The 14106-nt window shown below is 56.5% G+C and overlaps 1 protein-coding gene across 1 annotated transcript; it reads right to left on the bottom strand.

The window, feature by feature from the left end:
* Positions 1-12747: 12747 nt before the first annotated feature.
* On the bottom strand, positions 12748-13695 carry LOC309585612 (olfactory receptor 14J1-like; the record flags this gene model as incomplete). Its single annotated transcript, XM_082303549.1, has 1 exon — positions 12748-13695. The coding sequence occupies exon 1, from the start codon at positions 13534-13536 to the stop codon at positions 12748-12750; it is 789 nt and encodes a 262-aa protein (XP_082159675.1). The 5' UTR covers positions 13537-13695.
* Positions 13696-14106: the final 411 nt, after the last annotated feature.

Consider the following 14106-nt stretch of genomic DNA (forward strand, 5'->3'; position numbering starts at 1 on the left):
CATGTCTTTCTTGAAGTTTGAAGCCCAATCGCTACCCTGTCGCTGCAGGTGCCAAAACCCCAGGGAGACTCCTTGGAAATGGGAGGAGAGAGGAGCCCTTCAAAGGGAACCGTGTGCAAAAATGCTCCCAAAGGCCGAGCGGGTTTGGTGTGGCTGCGGGAGGAAGAGATGCTCCGGGACTCCGCCTCGGCCCCGGAGCGGAGCGGCCCGTGCTGCCCCGGGGCGCGCGGGGCTCGGCCGTGGGGCGCGCGGGGGGCAACGGACACACGGGCACCGGACACACGGACACGCGGACAAACGCTCCCAGCGCTTCAGCGGCAGCGGCAGCAGCGGCAGCAGCGGCAGCAGCGGCAGCAGCACAAGAGCAGCAGAAGAGCAGCGAGTCCACGAACCCTCTGCTAAGTCCCTTCTCCTGCTCCTCCTCTCCCTCTCCCAGGGTCTCGCACCCTCTCCCGCTCTCCCTTTCGTTCCCCAACCCCCCCGTCCCGCGGCCTCCCTCTCCCCGTGCCCGGCCGGGCCATGCCCCCGGCCCGGCCCCGGCCCCGGGCGGGGCTGCCCCCTCCCCGCCCCCGGGCGTCCCGCCGCGGTCCCGCCTCCGCCCGGCTCTCGCCGTCCTGGCTGTGGCGCTGCTGGGCGGCCATCAGCGCCTGGCTCCTGGGCACCATCGCCAGCCCCTGGCTCCGGCTGGCCCGACCCCGACCCCGACCCCGACCCCGGCCCCGGCCCCGGCCTCGGCTCCTCCCGGGGCCCGCCGGGGACACAGGCGGCGCAGCCGCTCCCGCCGCCTCGGCAGCGTCTTCCCCGCTCCGAACTCCGCCGCTCTTGAGCGCGGCCGCCGGCCCCGAGCCGCCGGTGTCCGCTTCAAAAGAGGCAACATGTGGGGATGGCCGGCCCGGGGCGGTTGAGCGGCGCTCGGGGGCCGTTCCTGGCCCCGGGCCGAGCGCTGACGGCCGCGTCTCGCCGGCACGGAAGGCGCAGCAGGGCCTGAAGGAGCGCTACCGGCTGGGTTCGCTGCTGGGGCGCGGCGGCTTCGGCAGCGTCTTGGCGGCGACGCGGCTCTCGGACGGAGCCCCGGTGAGTGGCGGGGCCGGCGGCGGGCGCGGGAGGCGGGGGGCAAAGGAGGAGGAGAAGGAGCATGGGGCTCGGCAGGGCGGGCGGCGAGCTCAGCCCGCTGCTCCCCTTGCCTTGCAGGTGGCCATCAAACGGGTGCCGCGGAACCGCATCCACCATTGGGGCCAGCTGGTGAGTGAGCGAGGGGCAGCGGGAGAAGCCGGGGCGCGACGGGCGGGGATGAGCCGAGGCCCGGCAGGGTGGAAGCCGCCAGAACGCCTCGAGGGAGAGCGGCCGTGGGGCCAGCGGAGCGCGCAGAGCGTCCCCGGCTGGCTGAGGGCTTGCCGAGCCCCGGCACGGCATCGGCTCCGCTGACGGCATCGTGCTCCTCCCGCAGCCCGACGGCACCCGAGCACCACTGGAGATCGTGCTACTGGCCAAGGTGTCCGCTGGCTTCCCCGGCATCGTCCAGCTCCACGAGTGGCTGGAGCTCCCCAACAACGTGGTGATGGTGCTGGAGCGCCCGGAGCGGTCTCAGGACCTCCTTCACTTCATTCGGGCACGGGGCTTCCTGTGCGAGGAGGTGGCGCGGCACCTGTTCCGCCAGGTGCTGGAGGCCGTGCGGCACTGCACCAGCTGCGGGGTCCTGCACCGGGACATCAAACCAGAGAACATCCTGGTTGACCTGGCCACCGGGCAGGCCAAACTCATCGACTTTGGCTGTGGCATCTACCTGCAAGCCGCAGCCTACACCAGCTTTGCCGGTGAGCCCACGCAGGGGGAGGCTCCTGGGAGCGGCATCTCAGAGCCCAACAGCTCACAGCCCAAGGCGGCTGTGGCAGGGGGGATTCTCCCTTTTGCTGCCAGTCATGGCAGCCGGAGTCTTCAGCCTTGCTGCTTTTGAGCGGCGCTGGCTGAGGGGCCATCTTCCAGCCCTGCTGGCAGCCTTTGCCAGCCCCTCTGCCCAGGACTGGCGCTGGGGCTGGGGCAGCCAGCGCTACAGAAACACCCGTGGGTGGGGGTAGCAGAGAGAGGGGGCCAGAACCTGTGCTCCAGCCCGTTTGGTGTGCAGGCGAGACAGGGCTCAGACTGCTCTGCTGCCCGTGCTTGCCTTGGCTTAAGAATGGTTTCTGGGGCAGTGCAGGCAGGGAGGATGAAAGCGTGGTTTTTCCCCAGCACCAAGTGGGTTTTTCCTTTGCATGGAATGCTCGGGCCTTGCCAGGGCTTCCGCTGCCCTCTTGCGACACCGGCGGCTTCTTTTCCAACCCCCAGTCTGTACACAAGCCCCAGGTGCTGGCGAGAGGGCAGCGGGTCAGGCCGCGTGCCGCTGGTGCGGCCCCCGCATGCCCGGGGATGCTGGGGCGAGGCTCTGGGAGCAGGCAGCGTCCCCCTGAAGAACTCCATCTCTATTCCATAGGAACACCGTCCTACAGCCCCCCGGAATGGACGCACCTGGGCTGGTACCACGGCGAGGCAGCGACCGTCTGGTCCCTGGGCATCGTGCTGCACCAGATGGTCTGCGGGGAGCACCCTTTCAGGAGGGGCTGGAACAGCACCTGGGGCCGGCTCTCGCTCCCACGACGGCTCTCTCCAGGTGGATCCTCGTCTCTGCAGCACGGGGGGAATAGCAGTGCTGGGAGGCAGCAGCGGGCTCAGGAGCATCCCACACTGGCAGCTGCTGAGGAGGTGGCAATGTCCTGCTCTCCTCCAAAAGAAAGAATTGATGGCAAAGTTTAGGCAAAGCCCTGAGCACACGCAGCACAGCCTGGCCATGGCAAGAGTGGGGCAAAGCGGACAGGAGCCTTCTGCGACTGACTGGTGCTTTCTGCTTTCTCTGCGCAGAGTGCCAGGATCTCATCCGACGGTGTTTATCCGTGCTCTCCTCGGAAAGGCCCTCATTAGAAGACCTGTCCTGTGCTCCTTGGATGCAGGATATTCGCGTGCCATAGGAGAAGGGAGAGAGCCACACGCACGCTTTGAGCCAGGGAGCCGGTGAGTTCCAGCTGCACACGCGCCTTGGCAAGGAGCAGCAAAGAAAGGCAGAGTTTTTGTCCTGCCTGAATCGCTGCGCAGGGCTCCTCAGCTGGGCACGCGCAGCCCTGCTGCTGGAGCTGAGCTGCTCTTCCCAGCTCTGGTGGCCCCCGTGCCAGCTGCTTTTGCTTGTCCTGCTTCAGCGACAGCCGGGGCCCTGGGCAGAGCACTGACAGCCTGCTCCAGCCCCAGGGAAGAAGAAGCCCCTGGAGAAGCTGTGCCAGGTGCGGGCTGCTGCTGCTGGAGACATGGAGGGTGACATCAAGGATGACAAGCTCTTCCTCCACCTGGCAAGCTGAAGATGATGGACTTCAATTGTGGCACCTTCTTCAAAGCCAGGCTCCACAGCGAATTTACAGATGAGTCCACACCCAGGGGGATGCTCCCAGATTTGGGCATTGCATGGCCTGGCCAGGAAGCAAAGGTTCCTCCCTTTGCTGGGGCAGATGCAACCAATCCTTCAGCCGGCTGCCAAGCTGCTTTTTGGCAGGGTGGGCGGGATGGGCTGGGGTGCTTACGAAATGGGAGTCAGCCCCTGGCCCTGCCAACAGCCCCCACCACCCACTGTTCCCTGGGCTGGGGCTGGGGCTGGGGCAGCCAGCCCGACACAAACAAGGCCCCATGGCAGGAGCAGAGGTGGCAATCCAGGAGCTGTGCACGGGCTGCTTTGTTTTGCAGGAAAGGAAGGGCTTGGGCTGCTCCCCTCCCCTTGTTTGCTTTGGGCTCGCCGTGCCTGTTGGGGGGCAGTGCAGGGGGGAAGGGAGAAAGCGTGGGCTTCCCTCGCCCGTGGGTGGGTTTTTCCCCAGCATGTAGGGAAGGTTGGGCCTTGCTCAGGCCCCTGACAGAGAGAAGATTTTTTAGCTTTTTTCTTGTTTCTCCTTTTTGTCTGTAATGCCTTTTCTTTAATTTGTTGTTTGTTTATCTTCAAGGAAGCGTTGTAGGTGGTGTCCAGTCTGGATCGGGAAGTGCTTGGGAGCAGCTGCGGTGTGGATGGGACGTGGCCTTGGAGAAGGCCGAGGACATGGCTTGGGAGCAGCTTTTCTTCCGGCGGCGAGTGGCGTGCGGTGGGTCCCCGTCTTCTTGGCACGGCTGGGATAAGGGCTTTTGGGAGATGGCAGCGAGCGCAGCAGCATCCCGCTCTGGGCAGCTGCTGAGGAGGTGGCTGTGCCACGGCCGGCTGCAGGCTGGGCACGTGTCCTGCCCTCCTGCTCTCCTGCCAAAGGCAGCAGGGACGGGCGGCTTCGGGCACCGCTCTGAGCACGGCCAGCACGGCCTGGGCACCGCGGGCGGCTGGGACAAGGGGGACGGGAGCCTTCAGCTGACGGGCGGTTTCTGCTTTCTCTCCTTGCAGTCGGGCTCTGTGGATGCTGAGGCTGCTCTGGGCTCCGCCAGGGCTCTGCTGCGGCTCAGCACCGGGCCGGAAGAAGCCAAAGAAGAACCGGTGTGAGCTGCAGCAGAGACGTGCCCGAGCATTTCGGCAACGCAGCTCAAGCCTGCAGAGTGCACGCCTCCAGGGGAAAACATGACACCCCCCCGCCCAAAATAAACTTGTTCAATAACTTGTGAAATGAAATCAATCTGGGATGAGCCCAAATGACATTTTTCATCTTGCTCAAGCTTTAGCTCAGCCCTTCTCTGCACAGTTCTCTGCCCCACCTGCCTTTACTTCACAAGTGCTCCCTCTTTTCCCCCAGTGAGTTGCCAGCTCAGGGCAGTCTCTGTCGCACTGTAGCCTTCCTTGATGCCCCTGACCACGAGGAGGAGCGAGCCCCAGGTTTAGGGACTCATCCTTTCACTGGCAGAAGAACAGCAATATCTCAGAGGTCCGGTGAGATTTGAGCATCATTCAAGAGCTGCCCTTCAGGCCTCAGCTCTCCTCACTGTTGGCTTCCCACTGCCACTTTTGCTCGTCCTTGCAGCAGGATGAGCTCTGGGAATCCCCTTGACCCTCGCCACTCCTGCCAGCCCAGCCACCCAGCTCAGTTTGGCTTAAGCTGAAGCTTCTCTGTCTCCTCTGGCACGGCAGTGCAGTTCCCTCTGCGGGGAGCAGCAGCCCCAGAGCACAGCAGGCAACAGCGCAGGCCGCAGCTGCACCAGCTCCCCTCCACGCGTGGCTGGGCTCTTGGTGGCAACTAAATGCTCCCTGTTTGCAGCTGTCACTGGAGGATGGCCCCAGGGCAGAGCCCAGCCGGGCTCCCAGTGCATCCCCCGGAGCTTGGGGCAGACAGTGGTCCCAGAGCTGAGGTTAATGGTGCGCAGCCGGCGCTGTGGCTCGCAGTCAGTGTTTGCAAGTGTTGCCTTCTCACCTCCTGCAGCTTGTGGGGAAAACGAGCTGTGCGGCCGGGCCAGCACTGCCCCTCTGGGCAGTGACAAGGCTGAAGGTCTTTGCTGTTGCAGAGGAGCCGGCATTGAGCCTTAGCAGGGCCTGGCAGGTGCGGAGCCGGATCTCGCCTGCTGCCCGGGGCTCGCTGCCCGCCAACCGCCCCCAGCCGCCGCGCTCCGTTCTGCAGGGATAGAAGGCTCTGGCTGCACAAGGGTTCCCAGAATGTCTTTGTACCCGTGGCTGCGGAATGAACACGGAGAGGGAAAGTGTCAGTCACGTTGCTGGCACATTCCTTCCTTTAGATACAAGACACATCTGTGCACAGCCCCGTGTACAGATCTCTTCAAAGGATAGGCAGGGATAGAGATTTCCCACATAGCCCTTCTTTGGCGTAACTCACCTTGTAAGCTGGCATCCGGGGCATTTTTGTCCCAGCTCTGTGTGAGTAGGTGTCCAAGAGCTGAAGTGAGCAGCATTTAGAAGCAGTTTCAAGATTTCTAGGCAGGCAGTGGAGCTGACAAGCATCTGTGTAACTCACCGTATTCATCGGGAGGGGCTGCTGGTTCTTTAGGAATATGGCACAATGGAGACACGAGACCGGGGAAAATCCCAGCTCTCTGTGGATTTGTGCAAAAGGGGGAAGCAGCAGAAACACTTTGTGTCTGCTTGTGCGGACACAAGGTCCAAGGAGCTGGGGTGGCAAAGGGTGGCCTGGGCTGGTGGCAGGTTAAGTCCTGTTTCATGTCATCATAGAGTGGCACAGGACAAAGCTAAAAGCACCCACAGCCACACTGATGAAGTCTTTCTGATGCTGCACATCCTATAGGAAATTGTTGCTGTCACACAATCCATTGGTATTTATAACTTTGCTTTGCAATACTTTAGGTCCAAGTTTCAAACTGCAATATTTTTACACTCAAGACACGGTCATGCACAATCCATATTTCAATTTCCTATTGCTTCAACCACAATTTAAAATAACTTAATATTGGCAACAAACCCCAAAACCTTTAAAAAAAGGCTGCTGAGGTCAGTGAGATGGATCCATGCCATCAGCACATTTGCAAAGTAAATAACTTAGTTCTCTTTTTAAAAGGATCAGTTACCACTTAAACCAAAGTTACAAAAGATTTTTCACTACACATTTGGTTTTTTCCTCTTTCATATTTTTTCTGTTTTTTCTTTTTTCTTTTTTTTTTTAAAGAGATAACACGTCTTAAAAAAGGATTGTACAGCAAAATGAGATACATTTCTGCTCAACAACGAAAACGTAGCCTCCTCCTCTGTTTCCTTTTGTCTGGATACCCTGAAGAAAAAAACCTAGCAGACACCAGCAGAGGTGTAAACTGGTTACTTTGGACTAAAGTGGAGTTCAGCACTGGTGACATCCTGACCCAGTCAAGAGTTGCAGAATTCTTTTGCAGATCTTGAACCATGTGCTTGCGGGCACAGCAGCTGCAGTGCTGATGCACCAGTGCACGAGAATAACTCTGTTATTGCCCCACCGAATCTGGGCTCTGCCCAAGAAGGAGGTGCTGCAGTCCTTTGCTCCTCGTTCCCGTGTGGAGCAGCTCCCTTCCTGCTGGCTGAGCTGCTCAGGCAGAGCCCGGCAGCTCCTGACACTGAAGGGCTGAGGCCTTTCCCCTGCTGCTGTGCTACAGACGGATTGAGCAGCATTGCTTAACATGGCGATACCCAGCGGGACCAAAAGCAGTTGCCTTTGTAGACCTTAAGCTCAAAGGTGAAAAATCCCAAGAGACGAGGATGGAAGAGACTCGCAGGCTGCCTGTTTGCTGTGCTGCCCCACTTGTGAGCGGCCCAGCTTTGCGTGAGGCAGAGTGAGAACAAGGGGCAGCTCCCTGCCAGCCCCGCAGCCAAGGGGCCCCTCCAGTCCCGGGGCTTGGGGCACCATCAGAACCTTCCCAGCAAAGGTTCTCTTTGAACTTGCTCATTAATGAAATGTGCATGGTCATTAGCGCTCTGATAGATGTATCCACCCATTAGTGAAACATGGATTGACCTTTCTGTATTTGGAAGCTGGACAAGGCCATGAAATCTGACATCTGGCCTTGTTTGGGGCTGTATGGTCAAAGTCAACTCCCTTGCTTCCTCCTTGAGCCCTGGCCAGGCTTGAGGAGAAACCAATCAGGAGAATGAAACCAGATATTCCCACACTAGAAGTGCTGTCGGTTTGTCAGTTCAACACTATCAAAGCCGGGCCCTCTCCCAGCGAGGTTGGAGCCTCAGCTGTGGCTGGAGGCAGCTGCAGGAATTCCCAGTGTCCGTGAATGGCTCTCCAGTCCTTGGCTGGGACAGCTTCCCCCAGCTGATGTGTGCATGTGGGCGATGGTAAAGTCTGAGGGGAACTGCTGCTGTCTCTTTCTTAATCACTACGGGCAATCTTTGGCTGTGATGATTGGGTGCATTGCTGAGCTTCTCCTTTTGTGATTCTCTGCTGCTTTGAACTACAGTAAATGACGCTGATTCCTTGAGTTGGTGTCTGTGTCTTTGGTGCTGACCCTGCCCACTGGTAAAACAAATTTGGTATAGTCTGGCCGGATCCCAACAAAATGCTGCTTTTTAAATGAAAGTGTAAGGAATCAGTGCCATCCAAAATTCCCGGATGGGAAGACCTTCCCGAGGGTTTGCTGGCTGTGGCGTGGGCTGAGGTCGGAGCACCGTGCGAGCAATGAGGACGTCAACTGAAAGAAGCTGAAGCACTGGATGTATTAGAATGCATCCAAAAATTGCATATGGAAAAAGGAAAAGAACTTGTGGGTTTGGGAAGATGAGGGTGAATTTTGTTAACAGCATCTCGGAAACAGCACCAACAGAAGGAACGCTTGATGTTGAAACGCTCCCACATGGAGCGACAGAAGAAGTTTTTAATCTTGAGCTTGGATTTGTTTGAGCAAAGGAAATAATAATAATAATAACAACAAGAATAAAAATAAAAAGAATTATCTACATGTATATAATATAATAAAAATTGTATGTTTATGTTTTCACATGTATATAATGACATTGTGAAATAATGCTCCAAATACCAATTTGTTAGCTTTGGCTGCTCAGGGATATAAGACTAAGTACTCTACAGAAAATGATTGGCCAGGACCCCAACATCGCTGGGAAACTGTGTGAGATTGTATACAAGAGATGAAGGAGGAAGGGATGAAACTGGCTGTTTTGATAGGGTTTGCTGATGCCAGGACGTGGAATGCTTTGTCTGTTCCTGTGCAAAATAAAGTGAGTAAGACTGCTGGGTTTTTCATATACCAGACTATCCACAAGCTGCAGAATTGATTGAACAGATGAAGGGGTTGTTAAAAGAGCACTTGAAAAATGTAGGAGATGGGAAGCTGTTGCAATGAAAAACCCACCTCCCAGATGTGCTCCATATCCTTAACAATGGGCCCCCTGGGGAAATGGAAACCGCCTCGATGCGTGTGGCTGCACCCAATTTGCAAATACAACCACGGACAGTGACACTCTGACTTCCTGGGAAATTGTTCTGGGGGTGATGGCCCCTGACAGGGCCATCCCAGAGGCTGCAGGGCTGGACCTTTACGCATTAGAATTAATTAGGATAAATCAGAAGCAAATGAGAGTTATCAATACCGGCACAGGAATTCAGATTCCTCCGGGACACTGGTTTGATAACTGCTCACTCAAGCTTGGCCTTGACAAGTGTTCATATGGTGGGAGGAGTGCTTGGTGCAGATTATCAAGGAGAAATTAAAGTAGTTCTGTTAAACAATAGTGAACAACACTGGATTATTCAACCCCACGGCAGGGTAGCACAATTATTGATATTGCCAGTTTTTAAAACAACCGTGAAAAAAGAACATCCACCTCACATCACTACTGTTCCTGGAGATAAAGGGCTTGGATCCAGCAGTCCTAATCATGGAGCCAGAGTGTGGGTCCAGAGGCCAAATGGCCCGCCCGAGCCAGCTGAAGGAAGAGCTGTAGGCAAAGACAACACTGTTTGAATCCTGAAACCTGGGTGAGAAAGATGGGAACATGTCCCTGCAGCCAAGTGTTCTATGTGAGAACAAAGAGATGTTACAAGATATTGTTTTGCAGAGCCTGCCAGACCAAATCTCCCTCTTTGCCCCCATGGCCCCTTTGCAAAGTGCTCTGATCCACGGCGCTCGATGTGAAGACTGATGTGCCACTGAGTGACTTCTGCAGACAGAAAGGGACCGCTTAACAGTGAAACTATGGTTGATCTTGTTGGTTTAATGTTGTCATTGTAATCAGAGCACTGGTTGGGAAAACAGATTTCTAACAGTAGGAGCAGAGATAGGGAACTCATTTAACCTCAGTAATTGCTGGGTGCGTGGAAGTCCAGAAGGATTCGATGACTGGCCTTGGTTGGCTCATCTGGCCCAACCCAAACGGTGGGTTAGAAACTTGAGCACAGTTCATGATAAAAACAGGGTTCTAGACCGAGGGTGGCGATCCCTGACCGCTGCATTTTTGTAGAAAAGGCATTTCTTGCCTAAATTGGATAAAGAGGAATATATGTAGGAAAAAGTGTCTGTGGATGGATGTTGTCTCCTGGAATAGGTTGTATACACCCACACTGTGAACTGTTCAGTTGCACCCAGTATAAAGGGAAATGGAATCAAAGTCACGTACAGCTCTTTAATCATGGCTGGGTTAAGCGTTCCTATGAAGATTGTGAAAAGATACCCTTAAAGCACTTCCCGTATGATATTTTGGCTTGTCAACAAAGTAATTCAAATGCTTAAATCTAAAAGATTGTAGTATCAAAAGGATTGTTGTGAAGGTTGTAGTTCGTCTCTAGGTCAAAGGACTGATTGAAGTACTGAGGCCTGAACAACAGGCCCTGACTGAGGCCTGAACAACAGGCTCTGAGCCAAAGTTGACATCTACATGAACCTTCCAACCAAATGTTCTATTTCTATCTGCTCAGTAACAAAGCATTATTAGCAATATGCTCTATGTTCATTGGTGAAACACGGGTTTACCTTTCTGTATTTAGAAACTGGACAGGGCCCCATCTGGCCATGTTTGGGGGTTTAGGATCAAACTCCCTCGGTTCCTCCTTGAGCCCTGGCCAGGCTTTGGGAGAAACCAAAGAGGAGAATGAAACCAGATGTTCCCACACTAGAAGTGATGTCAGCTTGTTTGTTCAACGCTGTCAAAGCTGGGCCCTCTCACAGCGAGGTTGAAGCCTCGGTGCCCGCAAAGCTGGATGTACCTGCAGGAATTCCCAGGGTCTGGGAATGGCTCTCCAGTCCTTGGCTGTGACAGCTTCCCCCAGCTGATGTGAGGATGTGGATGATGGCAAGGTCTGAGGGTGACTGGTGCTGTCTCTTTCTTGATTACTGTACACAATCTTGGGTAGTGATGATTGGGTGCTTTGCTGGGCTTCTCCTTTTGTGATTCTTTGCAGTTTTGCATTATAATAAATTCCACTATTCCTGAACTTGGTGTCTGTGTCTTTGGTGCTGACCCTGCCCACTGGCAAAACAGACACTGAGGGCCCTGGGAGAACCAAAGGGGCCTTGCGACACCGCGGGGCCTCGTGTAACCAAGGGCGCCATAGTGACACCGTGGGGCCCAAAGGAACCAAGGGGCCAGCGTGACACTGCAAGGCCTCGTGGAACCATGGAGAGCATTGTGACACTGTGGGGACTCCTACAATCAAGGGTCCATTGTTTTCCTCTCCCTGCCCCGGCCCCAGCCCTGCAAAGAAGCCCAGTCCTGTCTGGCCCTGCAGCAGGAACTGGAGGCACTGGAGGTCCGGGACAGTGACTCTGTGTCTGGGATGCTCAGGAGATCCTCAGCTCGGGCAGCTCGTGCAGCCCCAGGGCCCCGCTGCCCAGCACAGCAGCAGAGAGTTGGCTCCGGGGCTCCTCAGGCTGCTCCTGCTGCCATCCCAGGCACAGGGCAGCCTCTTGCCAGGGCTCCCACTCTGCACACACACGAGCTCCTGCTCTTCTCCTGGCCCATGCCAGCTCCCCACAGGGCCTTTTCCAGGGGAACACGTCTGTGCTGGCCTGAGCAGCCATTGCTGTAGCCTCTGCCCTGCTGCCCAGAGCCCCCGAGCTGGGGGTGCTGCTCTGCAGAGCATGGGGGCTGTGCTGCCCAGGGCCATGGGCTGCCTCTGCTGGGCTCTGCTGCTCAAGCTGGGAGACAGAGCTCTGCAGCTGATGGTGCTCCCTGCACTGACCCCCTCCCACACAGGCTCTGCTGTGGCCATGGAGGGTGCTCAGAGGTGCCTGCCTTGTTCCAGGGCGGGCACATGGGCTGGGGCTGCCCTGGATCCTCCTCTGCAAGTTCCCCGAGGGTCAGACGAGTAACTGCCCAGACTCCTTTCCCTGTACCTGCTGTGTCCCCTGGGCTGCAGAGCTCTCATGGGTCACAGGAAACATTCAGTCCTTTATCTGTGGGTGAGCCCACCCTGGACAGGCCTGTGCCCAGTGAGCTCCACTCACTGCTGATCCCTGGCACACACTGTCCCTGCAGGTCCCCCGTGTTCTGCTGGCAGCTCCCAAGTCCCTCTAGAAGAACATTCCCCTGCCATCAGCCCTGGCACAAGCTGCAGAGCCCCAGGAAGGTTCATCACAGACCATTCACCATCTGGTGGGCACTGGCCACCAACAAGCAAAACCTGAAGCACACCCGAGTCTCTTGAAGGCCACACTGGGACCCTGATCTCATCCCACTGAGCCCTGGGAGAACAAGGAACACAGGCAGCCTCTTTAGAGTCTGGTCCTTGGGCCTGTTCCTGACAGTGACTGTGGAGGGAGAGCAAAGCCTTCCTGCAGTGCCTTCAGGAGATGTCCTTTGCTGATGGAACTGCTGTGGCGGAGCCCAGCTGTGTCCCAGCAGTGCCCATGGCCTGTCCCTGCCTGTGACACGCAGCAGGACTCGCACCACCCGGACAGAGCTGTTGGCCTTACACCATCACAGCGGCTCCAAAGGAGAGAGTGGAAGTAATAAGAGAGGAGCTCTGAAAAGACCAAGCTCTGCTGCTCCCTGGCTGTGCTGCTCTGCTGGGACTCTTCCCCCCCAATGCCTGCAACACTGGCCCTGCCCTCCAGCTTCAGGGATGGACTCAACCAAAGGATCTCGAACAGACACCTTGCTGATGGGTCCTTTATTTAATGTGAATACCCACAGAGCAGACTCCTTATTGACACAGTCCCTGCCAACAGTCACATTCAGCCTGTAAACAGTGAATAAGATGCATAACAATATCTTTTGGGTACAACCTTAACATATGAGAAGAAAAAAAAGCCACCAAAACCACCACCACCAAAACAACCTGAGAAGGCAGGCTGGGCCTCTAATGATTACACTTTAGCCTATGGAGCTGAAAACAGGCAGGTTTTTGCTTCTGGAAAGCATCCAGTCATCACTTTCCTCAGGGCGTCCCTGAGCTCCTGGTTCCTCAGGCTGTAGATGAGGGGCTTCAGGGCTGGAGGCACCACCGAGTACAGAACTGGCAGTGCCAGGTCCAGGGATGGTGAGGAGATGGAGGGGGGCTTCAGGCAGGCAACAAAGCCAGTGCTGAGGAACAGGGAGACCACGGCCAGGTGAGGGAGGCACGTGGAAAAGGCTTTGTGCCATCCCTGCTCAGAGGGGATCCTCAGCACAGCCCTGAAGATCTGCACATAGGAGAAAACAATGAACACAAAAGAACCAAAAGTTAAACAGATGGAAAACACAACAAGCCCGAGCTCCCTGAGGTGGGATTTGGAGCAGGAGAGCTTGAGGATGTGTGGGATTTCACAGAAGAACTGGCCCAGGGCATTGCCCTGGCCCAGGGGCAGGGAAAATGTATTGGCCGTGTGCAGGAGAGCGTAGAGAAAGGCACTGGCCCAGGCAGCTGCTGCCATGTGGGCACAAGCTCTGCTGCCCAGGAGGGTCCCGTAGTGCAGGGCTTTGCAGATGGACACGTAGCGCTCGTAGCACATGATGGTGAGGAGGAAATCCTCTGCTGAGAGGAAGAACAGAAAGAAAAACACGTGAGCAGCACATGCTGAGTAGGAGATGTGGCTGGTGCCCCAGAGGGAATTGTGCATGGCCTTGGGGACAGTGGTGCAGATGGAGCCCAGGTCGGTGAGGGCCAGGCTGAGCAGGAAGAAGAACATGGGGCTGTGCAGGTGCTGGCCGCAGGCTCCGGCACTGATGATGAGGCCGCTGCCCAGGAGGGCAGCCAGGGAGATGCCCAGGAAGAGGCAGAAGTGCAGGAGCTGCAGCTGCCGCGTGTCTGCCAATGCCAGCAGGAGGAAGGGGCTGATGGAGCTGCTGTTGGACACTCGCCGTGTCTGGCCATGGGGACCTGTTCATGGAGAAGTCAGTGACAGCTTAAGGGAAACGTCTCTCAGCAAAATCAAAGACATGCCCCACAAATCCTTCTCCTGTCACACACTGACACCTTATGGGGATTCAGAGTGTGGCCACAGAGAAGGGCTTTGGCTGGCGTGGGGCCTTGCGAGAGACGGGGCGGGCCGGGGCCGTGTCTGGCAGGAGGCGAGACAAAGAGCAAGAGGCGAGACAAAGAGTAGGATAGTTAATGGGAGATTGGGCGAGGAGATGGTAATCTGTAGCCCTTGGAGATGTAAAACATAGAACCTTAGGAGCTGAAGTTTGTAGCTGCTGAACTGCTGGTTTGAACAGTATATAAAGATGGGACTTGTGCGATAGAATTTGGCTTTGCA

The sequence above is a fragment of the Coloeus monedula genome (genome assembly GCF_965178545.1).
Source record: "Coloeus monedula genome assembly, contig: HAP1_SCAFFOLD_80, whole genome shotgun sequence".
NCBI lineage: Eukaryota > Metazoa > Chordata > Aves > Passeriformes > Corvidae > Coloeus > Coloeus monedula.